The sequence below is a fragment of the Electrona antarctica genome (genome assembly GCF_951216825.1).
Source record: "Electrona antarctica genome assembly, chromosome: 7".
In the NCBI taxonomy this organism is placed as follows: domain Eukaryota; kingdom Metazoa; phylum Chordata; class Actinopteri; order Myctophiformes; family Myctophidae; genus Electrona; species Electrona antarctica.
The window spans coordinates 39461040-39481580 of record NC_136812.1 but is presented as its reverse complement, the minus strand read 5'-3'; the positions used below and the strand labels follow the sequence as shown (position 1 = coordinate 39481580).

Genomic DNA, 20541 nt, shown 5'->3' with positions numbered 1-20541 from the left:
GTAATGAGGAACCAAATAGGACAAAATGGCCCCTAAATAAAACATAGGGTGTAAAATAGAAAGCAGGTCTGGATGTCCTTGGGAGAGTGACAGCTTGCCTCTTTTTTTCCCCCTAGCCCAATCCTCCCTCACTCCCCCTCCTCCTCTCTTGCCTTTTTTGCATCCCCTTGCGGAAGGCTAAATGAGTTTTCCCGACACGCATCGAGCGTTCCCGGGCTTTCTGCGCGCCACAGCCCGGAACACACAGGCGTCAGTAAACAATGAAATCTCCCGGCCCGAAATTGAATTTATAACCGCATTACCTGCACAGATAACGTCTCCGAGTGGCGCCGCGATAAGAGCAATGGGATTTGATTTTCAGGTATTTTATTGTTTCACTTTTTGGATAAGACCCTATCCCGCCACCCCCCGCAGCCAGCCACCACCCAATAGCCTGATCCCCCCCTTCTGCCCGCTGCTCTCCTCTCACCCCTGCTCTGCACAAACATGCATGTTTGCATGCTTCCGTTTTGGTCTGACTCATCATGTTCCACCGCACACTCGTTTTAAAATGACCACCACTTACTTCTTTACACATTCCTATCTTCTAGTCAAGTCTCCTATCTGCTCTTCACCCTCATCCCATCTCAGCCCTCCAACTACATCTCTCCATTCCCTGTTCCACCCCTCCTACACACCCACCCTGCCATCACACATAAACCCTGTCAGTATCGGTCAGCCTCACGACCCTCCCACCCCCATCCTCTCTCTCTCCCTCCAAGCCTGGGGGGTCTCAGAAAAACAACCGTCGTTGTAAAACCCTGCCCGTGGGGCTTGTTAACCATCCCTTCACCACAGCAACTGGCTGGGCTCTATGATTCCCAGCCCTCTCTGGCAGGGATGAGGATTGGTGCGTTTGGCTGGCCCTTCTTCATGCTGATGAATTCACACAGTCACTCTCCTCCCTGTGTAGTTGCTGATGCCCCCCTTCCATCTTTTGCGTCTGGACAGTTCAACACCTCTTTTTCTTTTTCTCCTTTGTTCAGCTGTCGCTCCGCTCCCATGCGGATTCCCCTCTTAGGAGGGGACTTGTGTTCTTCTTGTACTTTTTGACTAGCAAAAGGTCAGATTTAAAAAAAAAGTGTGACGAAAAAAGAGTGACGAAAAAGCGTGACGGAAACGGAGATGTCCCTATTTGGGCATGTCAATATCATAGGTGACAGTATTTGTATATTTCGTAAAAAGAAAGCTAATTATTTCAGCTTTTCTGTTTCAGGATTTTTTTGAGGGCCTATGTCCAGGTTTTAGTGTGTGTGTAAACACAAACTTTGTCCCAACACAAACATTAAATGCCATTGATAATGAATGGCCAGTTTTGAGTGTTTGTGTAAACAGAAACATTAAATGACTAATGATTGGCCAGAATGAGAATGATGTATGATGACGTATGATGATAAGAGCGCCCCTCACTTCACATGTGTGTGATTTTTATTTAAAGGGATAGTTCAGATTTTTTTAAACTTAAGCTGTATGAAATACTGCCATTAATATAGTGGTTGCAACTGTATTAATTGATTGCCCGAGTCCCGTGGTGGGAGTTCTGCTCTGGTTTTGGTGAAATATTAAGTAGTTCCGGTCATTTTGTGGGGGGCACTGGGGCCACACAGTAAAAGCTAAATTAATCCACAAAAAACGTAATTTGTACTGTTGACCTATTTCTAAAATATTAGTGCAACTTTCGTTCATTTTTGACCCCTCAGACTATCACACGGAACTATGTTTTTTGTGTCCATATCACTACGCCCAAAAGATAGTTCCATGTGATAGAGGGGTCAAAGTTGAACGAAAGTTGCGCTAATATTTTAGAAATAGGTCAACAATACAAGTTTTGTGAATTAATTTACTTTTAATGCGTGGCCCCAGTGTCCCCCACAAAATGACCAAAACCAGAGCAGAACTCCCACCACGGGACTCGGGCAATCAATTAATACAGTTGCAACCACTAGATTAATGGCAAGTATTTCATACAGCTTAAGTTAAAAAAAATCTGAACTATCCCTTTAAGCCAGCATGGAGACATGCCATAATACAATCTCTCATCTCCAAGTCGCTTTTTCAGGATGCACCATTGGGACTAAATACTAAATATCACTTTAATAGGCCTCTCTGCCTTATTCCCTTCATACAGATCATCATCATAAAGGTAAGTTCACCATTTGAAACAAAACAAGACATCTCAGTGAGCGTTTGTTTCCCTTCATAGTACGGCTGACAGACAGTCAGAGGTGGTTTCTGTCACCGTGCGTTCAGACCACCGCTGAGGTGACTGACGACTCTCCAGTTGGGGATTTCCATCCTAGAAACCAAAACAGAGAGATCAGAAATCTCTTCCCGCAAATCCTGACAAAATTCTCAAAGAGTTGTCTCACCCCTCCCACCCCGGCTCCCCCCACGGGGGCCTGGGTAATGGCCGATGCCAGCGCCCATATGACGGCTGCCAGTTCTGCTGATGCAGGCAGGACTGAGATGCCAAACGTGACCTTTAGTGAATGCCACATCACATCAGGCCGGGATTGTCACCCGCTGACATTATGCTGGGGCATGAAAAGCCTGTTCTGTGTGTGTGTGTGTGTGGGGGGGGGGGGGGGGGGGGGGGGGGGCATGGTGACGAATGTCCCCCTGGCGACAAAAACCTGGGGACGTGGTATAATCCTGATTGACATAGGGGGAGTGAATGGCAGGGACCTGCTATACCAGGGAATGTACATATTCTGGGTGCAAACATTTGGGGCAAATCATTCGCCCAAACATTTCAAGCTCACAAAATGCTGTGTTATGGCCCGTTGAGATGGACTATTGTTTCATGTTGGCTAAGACCTTTTGAGGGGAAAAAGAAGCGTGCCTAGTATAGAGCTCAACAAAGTGTAATCGGGTTTAAGTGGTTATAAGGAGGGAGTCGCAGCGGCAACTAGATCGTGTTGCTCTCTGTGTCTGATAAAGTGCTGAGGCGACGCGCAACCCCTCGACAGCCTTCATTAGCCCGATCATCAAACAATTCCCTAAGCACATCGGAAAAGCCTCTATAAAGTCCTAACAAGCCTAGACTCTCTATATAAACTAGTGGGCATGTAGAGATTGGCGGCACACGTCACGGGGGAGAGGAGAGTTAACGCTTGGTGACTGGGGGCTGCATGCGCACGGTGCGTTGCGTGGGCAGGTCCTTGGCACACTTTCAGAGGAGACGTTGGGGCAATAAAAAGCCATTGGCTCCTGCCACACCTGTGCTCCACCCCGTCCCGCGGCCTGCTTCCCATTTAAAAGCATCACATGCAGGATATTAGTCAGGGCTTTTCGCCGTCTGTGAGGTAGAGCGAGCCTCTGAAGCACAGTGGGGAGAGGGGAAAGTATGCGGGCCGCCGTTTGTTTTTTATTGGGGAAATAATGGCCTATTGAGAGGTTGGGTATTTAATGAGCAACATAATAGGCCCTGTAGTAGTAACACATCTGCTATGAGCAGAGTCATTTCCTCGGCTTTCAAAGGCTGCAGGTCGGGCGGAATCTTTTTTTCCCCCTCCGCCGCTTGAATTGCTACACCGGTAATGCATAAAAGACAAATGTGGCGGTGGGTTTTCTCTGCTCGATCCTAACCGCATTCTCCGAGAGAACGAGACGCACCTCGTCCTATCCCGACTTGACCTCAAATTTCTTGTTGTCCAATCGCATGTTGACATCCTGCATATATCCCTCCCGCTCAGCAATCAATTGTGTTTAATGTATTAAAGACACTCGCCACAACCACTGCAACCTTTGTCCCTTGCACAAATCAATGTCTCGTTAGGCTACTAATGATCATTCATTGACTAATAAGATCTGTATCAACCCCTTGTAGAACATTGATTGGCCTTTGGCCTCTCCGGTGCACGGCGCATTACGTGACCACGCCACATGCTGTGGTTAGACAACAGCCGTAAGTCCCGGGGAATCAGATGATGAAAAAGCTCGTGGTGGGAATGGACAGGAACCCCGGCCTCAAATTGACTCATTGTGAAGCACCTCAGGCCAAAGCCCTTTTCTTCTGCCCACATGGATCAATGGACGTAACCCTCATGACCACAGGTCAATCAGTGTGCAGACCCCCACCAACCTCGCCAACGTCTCTCTCTCCCTTTCCCTCTGCCTCTCTCTGTCAGCTCCTCCGTTATGATGCTATTGTTCCATCAGGTGCGGGACACGACCCTGCATGCCTCTGCCCAATCATCTCATTGATAGGAGAGTGGACTGCACGTCCGTGCGACTGTGTCTCTCTAAACCATGTTGGCCCCTCTCAGGACCTGAGACCCGAGGGCTCGGATCGAACCCTGCCTCGGCTCCGCTATGGCCAATCAATCTGTCCCCTCATTGAGATGCATGGCTCAATGATATTTGATACTAGCTTACAGACCAGAACAACGAGCACGCGAGAGAGAGAGAGAGAGAGAGAGAGAGAGAGAGAGAGAGAGAGAGAGAGAGAGAGAGAGAGAGAGAGAGAGAGAGGACTGCGAGTGGGAGTCAGATGGAAAGTTAGGACTGTCCTTGGGTTGTTTGCATTGATAGCAGGTTACTTGTAAGCTGCTTAATTGGGAAAATAGATCCTTTTGAAGAGCTTCCAAAGTGAGATAACCCCCTTTTGAAAAACGGGGAACCTGCTTTGATGTAATTATTGCTAACATGACACTTCAGTAAATTATGGAACGCTACTTAAACTATTAAGCACAGAACTGTGACATGTGAGCTTGCAAATCGGCAGTTTTTAGCTACGGTATTTAGTGTAGAGGGAAAACAGGAGGGGGCCTAGAATAGATCCCTGGAGGACTCCGGTCAACTAAATAAGATTTAAAGGGCCACTTCACCCCTTTTGCAACCATGCAGAGCTCATTTTAATGATATTTAGTACACAAGAAACACTTTCCTGGGGTTTTTATGTGACCAAAAACCTGTCATGAAAATGTGGTCTCACTTCCTTCCTGGACTACAAAGTCAAACCTCCATGCAGCCTCCCCCCTCTCCACAAGGAGGGGCAGTGCACAAAAGCATTATGGGCATTGTAGGAATTCAGCAATTCAGTCCATCCCTAGTCAAACACACAGACATCATTATTTTTCTAGCCATAGGGTGCAAATTTCAATTTATGCTACTGTTATCTACTACAAATACTATTAACATTGAATGACTGCAGTTTCTTCAGCGGTGAAATGTCCCTTTAAGTGGTTAATAATATTTAAAAACCTAATATATATTGAACTTTACACCACAGAATACCAGAAATTCAGGTAAGAGTTTTAGACAGAGACAAAAAAAAACTAAAATATAGATTTTGACATTTCACTGCTGACTGCTGTCAGTTACAGTTACATTGGATCAAGAATCCAATCACAGGGAACTGGAATGCAGCTGCTCACCAGGGCTCTGTCGCTCATTCACATCTTGTCAAGCTGCACCCGTCTGACAGACGGAAATACAGAGAAGATCCAACCCTGTCACAGTGTAGCTCTGCTACGATTTGTTCCCGCTCTCGTCACCCGCTAACGCATGCAGCGACATTTCGGATTTCAGCTTAACTTTGGAAAAGTCTCCCTAGCCAGCAGTGAGACACATTGTGGCAGAAAGTTTCAAAGTCTCTCCCTGAAATGACTTTTTGTTATGTTTTTGTTGGTACAGTAGATGTCTGCACTGGCCACAACAAGCATGCAGCATCTTCAGAGCTACTATATGTATGCTCAGGGGAGATGAAGGGAATTGTGGGCCTTTTGGCAACAGCAGAATTTCCCCACGGAGATCAATAAAGTTCTGTCTGTCTGTCTGTCTGTCTGTCTGTCTGTCTGTCTGTCTGTCTGTCTGTCTGTCTGTCTGTCTGTCTGTCTGTCTGTCTGTCTGTCTGTCTGTCTGTCTGTCTGTCTGTCTGTCTGTCTGTCTGTCTGTCTGTCTGTCTCAACATCTCACACTGGAGCCTGAGCATTTTGATCAAATAAACAATCATGTTTTGAGGGTCCCTGTCAACTCAGGGACCAGCTAAAGGTTGGAAGAAAGTGTCCCAAAACTAAGTATGTATCCATTTAAGTGTTCTATTATTAACCATGCTGGTCTGGTTTCATTGTCCCGGGTGAACTATGAATGGCCAAGCCTCTATCCCTGGATGGGCATAATGCTCTCTGCGCTATAAAGTACTGGGTTGTTAATTCAAATCTATGGTTCCTGTGTGATTATCCCAACCACTCTCCCTCCCTGTGTGTGTGTGTGTGTGTGTGTGTGTGTGTGTGTGTGTGTGTGTGTGTGTGTGTGTGTGTGTGTGTGTGTGTGTGTGTGTGTGTGTGTGTGTGTGTGTGTGTGTGTGTGTGTGTGTGTGTGTGTGTGTGTGTGTGTGTGTGTGTGTGTGTGTGTGTGTGTGTGTCTAATAAGGTGATGTGAAGAGGCTAATAGACAAATCAAAGCTCCTCGTTAGACAGTAATTAGATTGCCTCTTAAAATACAGATCACTATTACCCGGCTCACTGATTAACGCATTATCTCTTTCTTTCTTTCTTTCTTTCTTTCTTTCTTTCTTTCTTTCTTTCTTTCTCTCTCTCTCTCTCTCTCTCCCTCCCTCTCCCTCACAGACATTATTCTATGTTCTCATCACGGCGCTTTCTCTCTCTCTCTCTCCCTCCCTTTGTATTTCTCTCTCGTTCGTTCTCTCAATTAGCGGTTAATAAGGAGAAAATGAGAGGCTGGTTTTGTCGCTTGCATGGTGTACTTGGCTTTCTAAACAACCCAAGACAAACAGTGTGTCTATTAGATCAGTCTCAAACAGCTTTCTTTATGTTTGTTTTAATTTCCTCTGAGTGCCAGATGGAGCGAGTTAACTGCATTAGGACAATTTAGAGAGTTAAGCAAGCTGTCAATCTCTCGCAATTTTTCTACATCGTAATACAAATACTTGCCGTTGATTGTTCAGGGATTTCTTGGCCCATTTCGGTCAACATGGTTAAGATGTATTCACACAAAAAATACAGTGGGTCTGATGCTTAGTTGGACAGAGATTTACTGAATTATACTGTATTTCAGGAATCACTAATGAAATAACTCACCCATATTATTGGACACACCAACCAAACTCACCAAGTCTGCAATAGCAACTCCAGCTTTCACTGTCTGGCATCACTTAGTTACATATTCCATTCACTGGCATCATTTTTTGGGCATAGGGACTCATAAGACTTATTTTTAGGCACTTTGCTTCATTCCAGACAGGAGAGTGTAGAGACTGGAAACCGAGCGCAGAGAGAAGAGAGACATGCGAGACAAGAAGGGGGTCAGGTTTAAAACAGGGACCTCACGCTCGCCACCTGGAACCCTGGCATAGAGACCCTTAAGGTAAGCAGGCATTTGAGCGATGCTGTTCAAGCACCCTATGTGCACAAAGGCATGCACACACACTTGCACGCACGCACGCACGCACGCACGCACGCACGCACGCACGCACGCACGCACGCACGCACACACACAAACACACACACACACAGAAATTACGCCCTCTGTTTCCCAGCAAATACACCAACTTGACTTCCTCTCGCACACCTGTCCCACATACACCTGCACAGGTGGGAAAACGGAGGTCCCTGCTAATAGGAACCAGCACACCACACAACCCACAGTCCACACACTGAGACCATATGCCTTCTGCCTCATCACTGCAGATCACTTCTGATAAGCCAGATAGCATCTGATACTGTCAGAAAGAGCACTCATGGTATAAAAGGGCCCCACTAACACCTGGTGTTCCGTAAGAGACTTGTGTTTGGGTTAGTCACACATCCTCTGAGATGTTATTGTGTCTGACTGGATGATAACAACAATCGCCGAAAAATGATGACGGTCTTATCTTCAAACAGTTAGATGGGAAGATACTGATCATCACCAGCAGCCAGCACACTGACACAACTAAGCTAAGAAATCGGGGCAAATGGAGTATCAGGTGGCATTCATCACTGTTTTTGTAAGAAGGCTGAAAGATGAAGGAGAAGATGGAGCTGAAATGTGGATGAAAGCAATTTGAATGGAAGAGGAATTTGTAGCAGAACTAGTGGTTTGTTTTAACCTATATGGCATTCTAGATACTGTCAGATTGACTATGTGTCTATGTCTAGTCTATTGTTCTATGTCTATAGTCTATTGTTCTATTGTATAGCATATACACGACACGAACAGTTTAAAAGTGGTCCATAACAGTTACATTCTAAATTCGGCTTTCAGATGCCATTCTTTCACTGCTATGTTTTTTGGGTCATGGTATTTTATGCAAACTCTGCTCCTTTGGTGCAGGCAGTTCTGTGCAAAGACAAAGCATGATTTGAGAATACAATTTCAGCCAGCTTATGAACGGACAGTGAACATTGTCAGAGAACACTGAAATGTAAAGATGACTATCTGAAATATAGGGTAGATATAATACTATCACTACAATACTATTACAAATGCTTTAAAACAATGTAATGCCATTGCTTGATAAATGGATCCCATGCATTAATTAATTAGGACATAAAGTAAGGTCAGTGGTGAATAATGTGTTGGTGTTAAGTGGAGTATCCCAGCACCAGGCTGGCTTCAGTCCAACACCCCTGAGCCCTTGTTAACAAAGTGAGACACTTGGCTTAAATGTAACTCAATCCAAGCAGTAACACTGAGTGGATGCAGCCTTTACACCACACTGGACAATAACTGAGGCTGATGGTTCCATTGTTCGAAAGATATGTGCGTGATACCGTGTGAGTGTGCGCATTTACACACATGTGCAAGCTGAAGCAACTATGTGGGTTTCTAAAAAGAGTGTTGATACGCACCCTCAGATAGCTGTTGACAATACACAAGTGTAGGCGTGTGTGTGCGTGTGTGTGTGTGTGTGTGTGTGTGTGTGTGTGTGTGTGTGCGTGCGTGTGTGTGTGTGTGTGTGCGTGCGTGTGCGCGGGTGCATGCAGCCCTGGTGAGTGCAGCGCAGCGAGTGTGAGCCCTCCAGTCGATACGCCCCTCCGATCCTCCCTGTCAGCGAACACAGGAGAACAAAGAGGGCCGTGGCAGCACCAGCGGGCATAGATCTCCTCTGCTCTGTTCTGCCTCAATAGGGTCACACAGGCGCTGCGCGGCCCTGCCGAGAGTTCAATCCCCTCTACTTGACTGATCAGGGCGCTTTGAGCCGGAGCTAATGGGACTGGATCCCCTCCAGTGATGATTCTGTTGGACCTTGTTACAGCCCACCCACCCCAGAGTGAATGTTACACTCATGGGTCTCAGGAGCCCACCCACACTCTAAGGGGAAATTCAGACCGCTATACTTTTTCTCTGCAACGCCCTAATACCTGATTCCTGTGCCCATACGGAGGTGTGTTGCAGATGCGACGGGTTGTGAGCTTGTACAGTAGATTGTATACATTTTTGACACGCAACACAGTTGTACGATGAAGATGAAGTATCAATATGGCTTAAAATATTGCAGTTCTATGGTCTGAACTAGGCTTATACAGTACCTGCCTGGTCCGATTAGCATTCCAGATCAAATTCATTATATGCAACAAAGAGCTTGTATCCTCTGTTAAATGCATTATAAGATTAGAGTTAGAGTAAATTATATTTTTTTGGTTATTTATTTATATATTTGTTTGTTTATTTATTTTTACGGTAATGCTCAATATTCTGATAGTAATCATTGCTATAGTGTTTGTTCAGTAACAAGGGTACATTTTCAGTTGGGTTGCCACTTTCAGCCAGTCAGGAGACAGTACCCATTTTTCAGCTTTATCCTGTATGCTGCAGTCTCTCTCCTGATTGGATCAAATTGGTATCCCGACCTAAAAAAAAGTATGTTTCTGTTTACTAAAGAGCTGGGAAACCCCTGTTACTGAACAAACACATAGCGATGACTACTGTCAGAATATAGAGGTATTTAACACGTCAGCTGTTGTATTTTGTATGTATCTACGTTAGAGCATAGCGGGCTCAAATTGCCAGTGACCAGTGGCAGTACGGAGACAAAGTGACACAAATCGTATTGTTTTGTTGCTGTTGTTAATCCTAATGTTTCACACCACAGATTACCTCAATTCAAGTTGAACTTTTGCATACGCTTGTGACACAGGTGTTGATTCAGGGTGTGCTGAATGCTGTAAACTGACTGTATTTGTTGTATTGACCGGGTTCAATTAGGACACGTTCACTTTCTAAACTAAACTCAAACTCAAACAATCAGCTCTAAAGTTACATTTTAACCCCAGCCCCTGCTCAACATAACGCTGGTGCTCATGCTTTTAGTATTATAGGTTAGAATGTCTCTTTGTCTCTTTTGTTATTATCGACTATAAATGTTTGGTACATAGACTGGGCGCTCTTAAAGGAATTTAAATGAATTCATTAGACGACGTTTCCTAATATCCAATCGATTGTGCCCTTTTAGTTTCTGCCAAACATAATACACATTACTACAATATGTCTTCTTGACCTCGACAGGGCAGAAGCACTCCATGCCTTTGTCTGTGAGCTGAACTGCAGTTACAGTGGCAAGCCCATTCTCATGTGTGATAAAGGCATAATTTGCATCAGGACAATCCATGGTATGTATCCCATAATCATTCACTGATTGATTTGTAATTGAACTAATGGGGTCGTGACCGTCACATTAGAATGTGTAAAGCACTGTCTCTGTTCCCACTCACACTCATAGACTCACAGCAGGCCTGCAGAGCGCTGCATGTGTGGTCTGTGGGGACAATTAGCACAATCTCCATACTAATGGCTGCCTGTAATGGAGACTGCTGGATCTGCCAGCCAGTGTGTGTGTGTGTGTGTGTGTGTGTGTGTGTGTGTGTGTGTGTGTGTGTGTGTGTGTGTGTGTGTGTGTGTGTGTGTGTGTGTGAGCGCATGCATATACATATCTATATGCATATGCATGTACTGTAGGCAGTCTGTTTGCATACGCGCATATCCATTTCCTGTGTATGCGCGGGGGGTTTCAGTACATCCTCTATGTATGTGTATGTGCATGCTCTGCATCACATTGTGATGTGTGTAGCAGTGTAAACCGCTGAGTAACCAACCAGGGTAGGGCATTAGTAGGGGTAAACTCCGCCCACCCGGCTCCTCTCTCCGAACCCTAATCCATGGCCGCTCATTAGCACCATAATAAAGAGCCGAGACTACGCGTAAAAGGTTATATACTCCTGCACTGCTGTTTTCCTACCAATTATCAGGCTTGTGATTTATGGCCCCGGCCGATTGGTATTCTCTGTGGAGAATGGGTTGGGGGGGTGTTTATACCCTGACACAGCAGGGGCGGGGGGGTCAATCCCCATGAACTTTGACCTTCAAGACAGGGGTAAACAGAGCGATGTGGATGGGTTTGGGGCTAAGCAGCCATGGAAGTGACTCATCGTAATGTCTCTTAGAACGCCTTCCTTTCTTTTCCTGTCAGCTTAAGTGAACGCTGGATGGACGCCCTGCAACGCATGTGACAGAAGGATGTGTTTTAGGCTATTGTTTAAATCCGAGTTGAAAATACTTGCTCGAAATTACATAAATACAATTCCGTAAAATATGTATCTCACTGTTGAGAGTGATCGTTTTTTTGTACTTCTGCACAAGAACAGTAATAAAATCATTCCATTTGCTGCCATTTGTACGCAGAAAAGTCATCGTGCTTTACCAACACAAATACGTATGAAATGTAACATTAATTTTCATTGATAGTGATACCAATAACTAGAACTCCCTATCCTAACCCTAAAATCGTGCCCTATTGACTGTAGTTGAGGGCAGCAATAAAACAAACTTTTACATTTTGGATATTGCATATCTATTGCACATACGTACTACCTATCTATAGATATAGATATAGATAGCGATGGAAGAATGGCAGGTTGTCGTGTCTTTTGGATACAAGTACAGCTAAAAATGTGCGTCCTGCTCTGGGGTACGCCTGGCATTCCTTCGACCAACTTGGCTTTTGTCAAGCGCTTCTACAGCTGCGACGAGTACAAATGACATGCTGTAATGAGGTCTGTCTACGGCACTGTGCACGCATGCACACACGCACACTTGCGCACACGCACCCACACACACACTTGCGCACAGACAGACACACAGGTTCCTGGTGTACAGCGTTGGTGTGGTCTTGTTGTGCGTGCAGCCCCTCAGCAGCATGTGTTTAACCCCACCGTTTGGCCTTCCTGCCCTTTCTATCTGCCTGACTGATTTGTTAGGCTCAAGGGATAGGGTAGAGGATGTGTGTGTGTGTGTGTGTGTGTGTGTGTGTGTGTGTGTGTGTGTGTGTGTGTGTGTGTGTGTGTGTGTGTGTGTGTGTGTGTGTGTGTGTGTGTGTGTGTGTGTGTGCGCGCGCATGTGCACGCATGTGCACGGTGTATGTGCATGTGCCTATGGCTGCTGCCTATTTCTTACAACACTGGCGATTCAAGCCACTGCAATCCACCCGTGACTCCCAGCACCCCCTGCCTTCCTTAAACGCACACACAAATGTGCACGTGTATGCACACAGCCGCACACACACACTCACGCACACATACACGCATCTTCTGGGTCTTTGATGTAAGATCACAGGGAGCTGAGATACAGGCCGATCAGGTGCAGGGAAGGGAGGAGAGAGTGAAAAAGGAGAGAGAGAGAGAGAGAGAGAGAGAGATAGAGAGAGAGAGAGAGAGAGAAGGAGAGAGAGAGAGAGAGAAGGAGAGAGGGGGGCAGTGGAGGGGCTCTGTTAAAACAGACCTGTTTTTTTAACAACCCCTGGGCCCTGCACTCATTATGACTCCCCCCCCCCCACACACACACACCACCACCTCTCCATCCACTCCAGCCTATGTCGACACAGAGAGCCGTGGGCTTGTGGGCTCATCACACACTGCAAAATTCTGACCGTCAACTTCAACTGGACCTTTACGGGTCCATTCTATGACTCTGTCCCAGTCAAAGTGACACTCAGGACTTTGGCAGTGCAGCAGCGGACGGAGGGCCAGATGCGGTAGCTCTAAAAGACAGCGAGGCACTGCTCATGTTTCCGTTGCATGTTCTGTTAACTGGCCAACAGGTGCTGCCGGCCACTGCCAAACCCCCTGTTACACACACACACACACACGCACACGCGCACACACACACACACACACACACACACACACACACACACACACACACACACACACACACACACACACACACACACACACTGTTCCCGGCCCGCTGCTACTGTAAAAGCCAAGTGCCAGACTTGTAAGCTCTCGTCTGTCTCCATCGAGCCGTGTGGTCTCGCAGACTGACACACTGTTACCACGCTCATTTTAGCTCATAGAGAGAAAAGATGTATGGAATCCATGTCTGTAGACATAACACACACACACACACACACACACACACACACACACACATGCGACGCACACACAGACAGACACACACACACATGCACGTTTTACACACATGTAATATGTATTTTATGTTCAAAGATGAGCCTCATACCACAGGTAAATACCTCAATATTAATTTAACTCTGATAATAATAGTCTGTAATTTGTAAACACGCAGTCACGCAGTGTTACATTTTGCGTGTGTGTATATACCGTACATTGAATGCACGTAAATAACACTCACAATCACACATGACACGCAAAATATGAGAAATAAATCCAATCACATGCTAAACATAATATTGCAGCAACAAGGAAACAACTCCTCCTGATGCCAGCTCCTCTGACTGCATGGAGGAGCTCCTTACAAGATGGCGGTGAGGAGGAAACGCAGAGGAGAACATGAGAGGAGGAAAGACTTTCCCCTCCCGCCAGGATGAAAGACCCTGTTCACTTAGAAGAACATTAAGAGAACAAACTAGCATCACAACAGGAGGGGGAACAGTCAGCCATGGCTGACTCTCACATCAAACGCATTATAATGCTGCTCCCCTCCAGTGTCTGGATCACACAGGACTGAGAGGGACTCCACACATGGTCTGATGTACTGGACCTGCATGGTCTACAGCAGTGGTTCTCAAAGTGGGCTTCGGGGAACCCTCAGGGGTCCTGGAGGAGGCTGCAGGGGGTCCATCCCCAGCGAAATGACTACATTAGGTAATATACAGTAGCGTATATTGGTATTAACATGAAAACATATACAGGACTATACCCACGGTCTCATACACACACACACACACACACACACACACACACACACACACACACACACACACACACACACACACACACACACACACACACACACACACACACGTATGTGATGTATGTGATGTAACATCACATACCTTAAAAGACAGCAAAAGACTACCGAAAGTGGACCAATATTTGTGTGTGTCTGTGAGTTTGTGTGTCTGTGAGTGTGTGTGCGTGTGTGCGTGCGTGCGTGCGTGCGTGCGTGCGTGCGTGCGTGCGTGCGTGCGTGCGTGCGTGCGTGCAAGTCGAAGTATTTGCCCTGGGAATAGTGGTGGGCAGCAGATACTATGTGTATGCATGAGCATCGAGTGGTTGCTATTGATCCCCAGTGGGTCTGCCAATGGGATGTAAACAGCGCGTCTTTCAACAGGAAGCTCCACTCGATACCAGACGGCATCCACGACAGCTTCACACCAAACACAGTGCTCACACGGCCCTCTCCGTTAGCCAATCAGAAAGAGAGGCTGGGGTGAGCAACCGTGAACTAGGTCTGTGCGTGTGCAAGAGAGAGAGAGAGAACGAGAGAGACTAGGAGCATTATACCAATGAACTACACACAGACACCCACATCCACGGCACGCACACACGCGTCTGTCAAACACCACACATACAACAAACACATGTAAGCCGTGTCTGGAACATTGTAAGCCTATCAAACGGCACACGGCAGGTAATCCATGTGCCAGGTCTAAGATGAATCTATGTCATATTGATTCTGTCCTGCCGCCGCGCTACTCCGCTAACAACCCATGAATAACGGACCGTGGAAGACACTTAAACACTGAGCACATCTGGCGTAGCAACCTCGGTGCGTGTTACGCTTAAATGTTCCCCCTCTCCCGGCTTACATTAACTTCCTCTGATGTTTCTTTTCACCTGGCAGCCGGTTTAGCCAGTCCGCTTGCAGTGATCCTTCAGTGTTCTCTCAACGGCGGCTCAACAGCCGTTCGGCCCGCTAAGAGGGGCTTCCCGTGCAGCCATGTCTGATTCGAGTGGCCGACGACGCCTGATTCAAGAATCCCAGCCTGATTCTGCTGGTGAGATGTTTTGCCGGTGAATGTGTCTATCGAATAATGAGGATGAGTTCTGGTTAATGAACTACACACATGCACGCGTCAGCGTGCACGTCACACACACACACACACACACACACACACACACACACACACACACACACACACACACACACACACACACACATACACACATACACACATACACACACACACACACCAAGCACATTTCAATCTTCAAGAATACTGCAAGATTTCAAAGTGACTCTATGGGTGGAGGGAGCACAGATCTAACAGAGTTGAACGGCAAGTGCGCCGCAATATAAAGTATAATAAGAACATGCATTTTAAATGTGCTCTTAACAATATATTCAGTATTGTCTTGTGGTGAACATGCATACTTCCCTTGATTTGACACCATGGTAAATGTCAGCCAAACCAAGAGTTAGGTGGCCAGACCCGCGTCACACCACAGTCAGACCAGTATCACAACACTGAGGCAAACTCACATCTGGCTCCAGTTATCACAACTCTCACTCAACCCCGGCTCACACTGAGATACAGACGCTGGCAGGGCATGGCGGAACAAAACACACACACACACACACACACACACACACACACACACACACACACACACACACACACACACACACACACACACACACACACACACACACACACACACACACACACACACACACACACACACATGCGTTTACGTCTGGCCGTGTGTGTGTGTTTTGTACCCTTCATTCCTCCTGCCTCCCAACGTTCTGGCGTTTGTGCTAAAGAGCGCCTTTTGGAGTTCCAGCGTGGCGCTCCTGCGGTTGAAAGCATCTCCCTGAGGAAAATAAGCACGAGTCGCTCCAGTGAAGACATCTGCCCTTTGAAAGCGAGCGCGGCTGTTTGAACAGCTGTCAGAGCACACCGTGCGTCCCGGGCCTTCCCTGATAAAACAGACGCAGTCTGGGGGGAAAAAGGGACGGAGGACAGATACTAAACGGGAGACGGGAGGGAGGCGTCTGCCACCGGCCGCTGATACACAAGGCAGATGGAAACAGGCCTCATACCACACATACACAGTAACCAAAATGGTACGCGTCCATTTGGCTACATGTGTACACTCTCGGTTACACGATGGACAGTGGCTTTTACTGTGAACCGAAGAACCTACAAGTCTATCTCCCTCCCTACACGGCAACATTTCTGCTGTGACCACACTCTGAGAGACCACACCAAGGATTTTACTGTGCACCACTGTGTGTGGAGACAAACAGGAGAGTCACGGAAACACTATCTGTTCTGTGGTCTCAACTTAACAATGTCACTTGCAGTCAGGATTCAGGATTGGTTCATATACAGTTAGACTAAAATAAAAAAATCCCATTCCAGGCATTCAGCCGATACTCTTATGTGTAAAAAGTCTGACTGCGGCCTGGGCCATGGCTCAGTGGTCCAGGCACCTTGGCTGGTAATCCAGCCTGGCAGTGTTCCGCTGGTTCGACTCCCGATCCTGACGGCCCTTACTGCATGTCCTCCCCCCATCTCTCTCCCCATTTCCTGTCAGCCTACTGTCTGTCCCTCCATAAAATATATAAAATAAAGGCGAAAGCCACAAAAAAAAACATTTAAAAAGTCTGACTGCCTTTAAAAGAGAATGCGAGGGTCACATTGTACTGGAAACATACCATTTGTAAACTGAGGAATATTGATAGTGTGATTATATAATGTTCTTTTTTCATTTCGGAATGATTTGTTGTTTTTTCTCGTGGTAGAGAAGATGAGTATTTCAACTTTAGACTCCTATGACACAATTTTTGTTGCCTAGGCCATTCTTTGTACACATGGAAATATACCACACAACAAAGATGTTGTTTTTTAAAAGGATACTACTGTTTGACTATAACAGTCTTTGGCCGTTGGTAATGTTCACTAAAGTGTTGTGAGACGTATGACATTCACTAGAGAAAAAACGTCTTTTTTGTTTAAAGGCAATGTTCTTTTCGCCCACTTTGTACTTGAATGTGACTTTGTACGGGCATCGTTCCTGCTGAATGCATCCCATTCCCCACACAGTAAAATCCTTAGTGTTAATTCAAATCTGAAGACAGTACAAATGCACACTCTTCTGAGTCAGGATTTTACTGTGCAGAAGACTTGAAGCTTAACACTTAAGACTTTTGGTTCCTGAAGTGACTGTATGCGTTAACCAGTCAAGAGGAACCAGCGCATGTCAGACTTAGAAAAGTGCTGGGCGCTCAATTGCATTAAAGCTCTTAGTTTGCCTGAGCTCCAATCTAATTGGATAAAGAGGCAGGAAAAGAGGCTCCCAATGCAACAGAAATCTCAGTTTTTTCCCCTTTCCCTCCCAAACTCACTTTTGGAACGAGAGACCTCCTGTTCCACAATATCTTTTGTCCTTGTCAACATTCCCCTCAAATGAGATTTCCCCAAAAATCAGGTGGCGAGGTGTAAAACGCACGCACGAGTGCACAGGCAAACATTGTCAGACAGACACACCTCTCACACCAACGCTCCGGCTTGGCATCTTTCCTTTTCTGTCCTTATTAAAATTCCATATTGAGATTCCTTCCTGCCACTCCACCTCCCTGGCCCTGTCAGTCACGCAGCGCCGCACGCACACGCACACACACGCACACACACGCACACACGCACACACACACACACACACACACACACACACACACACACACACACACACACACACACACACACACACACACACACAATCAGGAAGTTTCAACAGAGACACACACACACAGACACACACACACACACACACACACACACACACACACACACACACGCACAATCCAAACTTTTCTCAGAGCAACTCATCTTTGCTCCCTCCCGTCTTGTGTGGGATGAAAGTTTCCTTTAGGTGATATACGTACAAATAAAGATATACCAACACACCCCCCCCCCCCTCCACCCGGCTTCCCCCCATCTCTCATTGTCATTAGTTTCAATGGTGTCCCCCTCTGATCTAAGGACAGCCCCCCCCCCCCCCCCCCCCCTCTCTCTCTTTCTCTCTCCCTCTCTGGTTCGTTTCATCTGTCAGGCGCTCTCCTCGGCGGCGGTCGCCGTGGCAAGTTTGATTTCCCGTCGTGCAGAGCGTGTCTTACCTCCCCTTGCACTCGCTTGCCTCTCTCTCTTCTTCTCTCTCTCTTTCTCTCGGGTGGAGGCGAGCTGAACATTGTGCCCCCGCGCCGTCGGGCAATTATCCCCAGGAGTAATGAGGAGCGTCTCTCTCTCTCCGTAGCGGCAGTATAGCGCTGACTGACACCTCTCCCACTCATTTGTCAACAAATCAGACGACCGGCGTGGGCGGCCATATTGAGCTGAGGGTGCCGGGGCGTGTGTGTGGGGAGGGGGGGGGCCTAGAGCTGTGACTGGGGTGCGTGACTCTTGTCTCCCGTCTATCTCTCTCTCACACTCTCTCTCATTCCTTCTCTCTCTCTCTCTCTCTCTCTCACACACACTCTTTCTTTCTATATCCTCCTCCATCCCTCCCTCCCTTTCTCTCTCTCTCTCTGCGCCACCTCATTATCTCTGACAGGATGTCGTCGGCTCACACTCTCACTCGTCCTCTCTGTCATCTCTCCATATGCACCCATGTATTTGTGTTCCCCCCGCTCTGAGGAAAAAGCCTGACTTCCAACAGGCCTAATGGTCATGTATGGCTAATGATCACTAACCCCCCTCACATAAGTGACACTATTCAATTTACTCGTGTCAAAGTCAGCCGAGGAGCGGCCGCTGTAAACACTCGGCCCAGCCAGGCAATAATGACTGGAGTGCAAACGGAAAAGGCTGTGTCCTCGCAGTCAAAGGTTCCTTTCAATTTGTCACCTTTTTGTCAATGCGGCTGTGGAGTATATGTAAATCGCATCCGCCATGCCACATGCGACTCCGCCAGACCTTTGATGACACAGTTGTGCTATTTTTATATATTTATTTATTTAGTGTACCACCATGTGTGGCCATGTGTGTTTCTAATGTGTTCATTTGTGAATGTGGACTTGTGTGCATTAATGTGTTTGCCTGTGTGTGTGCATGTGTGCGTGTGTGTGCGTGTGTGCGTGTGTGTGTGCGTGCTGGCACAGTGCTCTGCATGTGTTTGTGTGGGTGTTGAGTGTGCAGTGTACTCACAGCGCTCCTTGCGTTCCTCTGGGCTGGACGAGGCCTCGCTGTCAGACAGCAGGCCAGACATTGCAAACAGCTTCCTGGCCGAATCCTCGGCGGCCTTGAGGGCACCTCCGGGGGAGCCAAAGTCAAAGTCCTTCCCCTCTACCTCCGAGAAGCAGCCCTTCAGCCTCTTGGCGGGAGTGAAGGCCGAATGGTAGATCCCCGAATGATCCCTCTCGTCGTGCGGGGAGGAGAACGGCCGGAAGGCCCCCACGCCGTGGCTGTGGTTGAGCATGCCCAGCGGGGAGCAGTCCAGGTTGGGCGGGGCGAACTGGGGATGCAGGTGGAGCAAGGAGGGGAAGTCCCGGGAGGTGAAGGTCCCCGACACGGGGCCCTGCCGATGGTACATGGAGGTGAAGGTGTAGGAGGCGGAGGGGAAGGGGAGGTGGAGGTCTTTCTCCATGGAGACGGGGACCCCGAAAGGCCTGGACGCCTGGCAGGGGACCGAGGCATCTCTGCCGGCCTCCGCTGTGGATGCGAGAACCATCAGCGCAGGGGACGCCAGGGGCGTTGGCAGGTAGGAGGAGCCGTCCATCTTGAAGGGTCGGTGGAGGTCCATTCACGCAACCCTTTTTGTAGTCCTCTCTCTCCGTGTGCGTGTGCGTGTGCGTGTGTGTGTGTGTGTGTGTGTGTGTGTGTGTGTGTGTGTGTGTGTGTGTGTGTGTGTGTGTGTGTGTGTGTGTGTGAGTGAGGGAGGGTACAAACGATAGAGAGAGAGATATTCTGGTTGATAATCTCACAGTGAGTCCATCCTTTCAGAATGAGCTCTGCAGGGAAATGAGGAGAAAACACATTGTTCTGTTAAATGACAATTTTGGGATTTAACACTTTCCCCATCACCTCTTTATCACCTAAATGCTATATTTGAAAATCTGCTCCAGTTTGCCTTTTTGTAAACTATTATTTTGTAACAACTTGGGCGATGCTGTCAAGAAGTAATTATGGGTGCAAAAACATTTGTCAAAATTATTTTGGCAAAACAGAAAGAACATTTGTTTTTAGTCTGTTTTGTGTGTTGTTTTTACGATCAACTGTTAAATCTGTTTGTACACTTTTTAAAAGAACTTTCGAGGTATTTTATGGATTTGGACTGATTTCAGGGGATAGAAAAT

At 47.2% G+C, this 20541-nt stretch overlaps 1 protein-coding gene across 1 annotated transcript in view; it reads right to left on the bottom strand.

The window, feature by feature from the left end:
• The window catches only part of rnf220b (ring finger protein 220b), a gene marked incomplete at its 5' end in the record, with an annotated part of 35663 nt that extends 15675 nt beyond the window's left edge, over positions 1 to 19988 (bottom strand). The window contains one exon of the mRNA XM_079505800.1: positions 19394 to 19988. Coding sequence (XP_079361926.1) covers positions 19394 to 19988 — 595 coding nt within the window. The remainder of the gene's footprint in view (positions 1 to 19393) is intronic.
• Between the last annotated feature and the right edge of the window lie 553 nt (positions 19989 to 20541).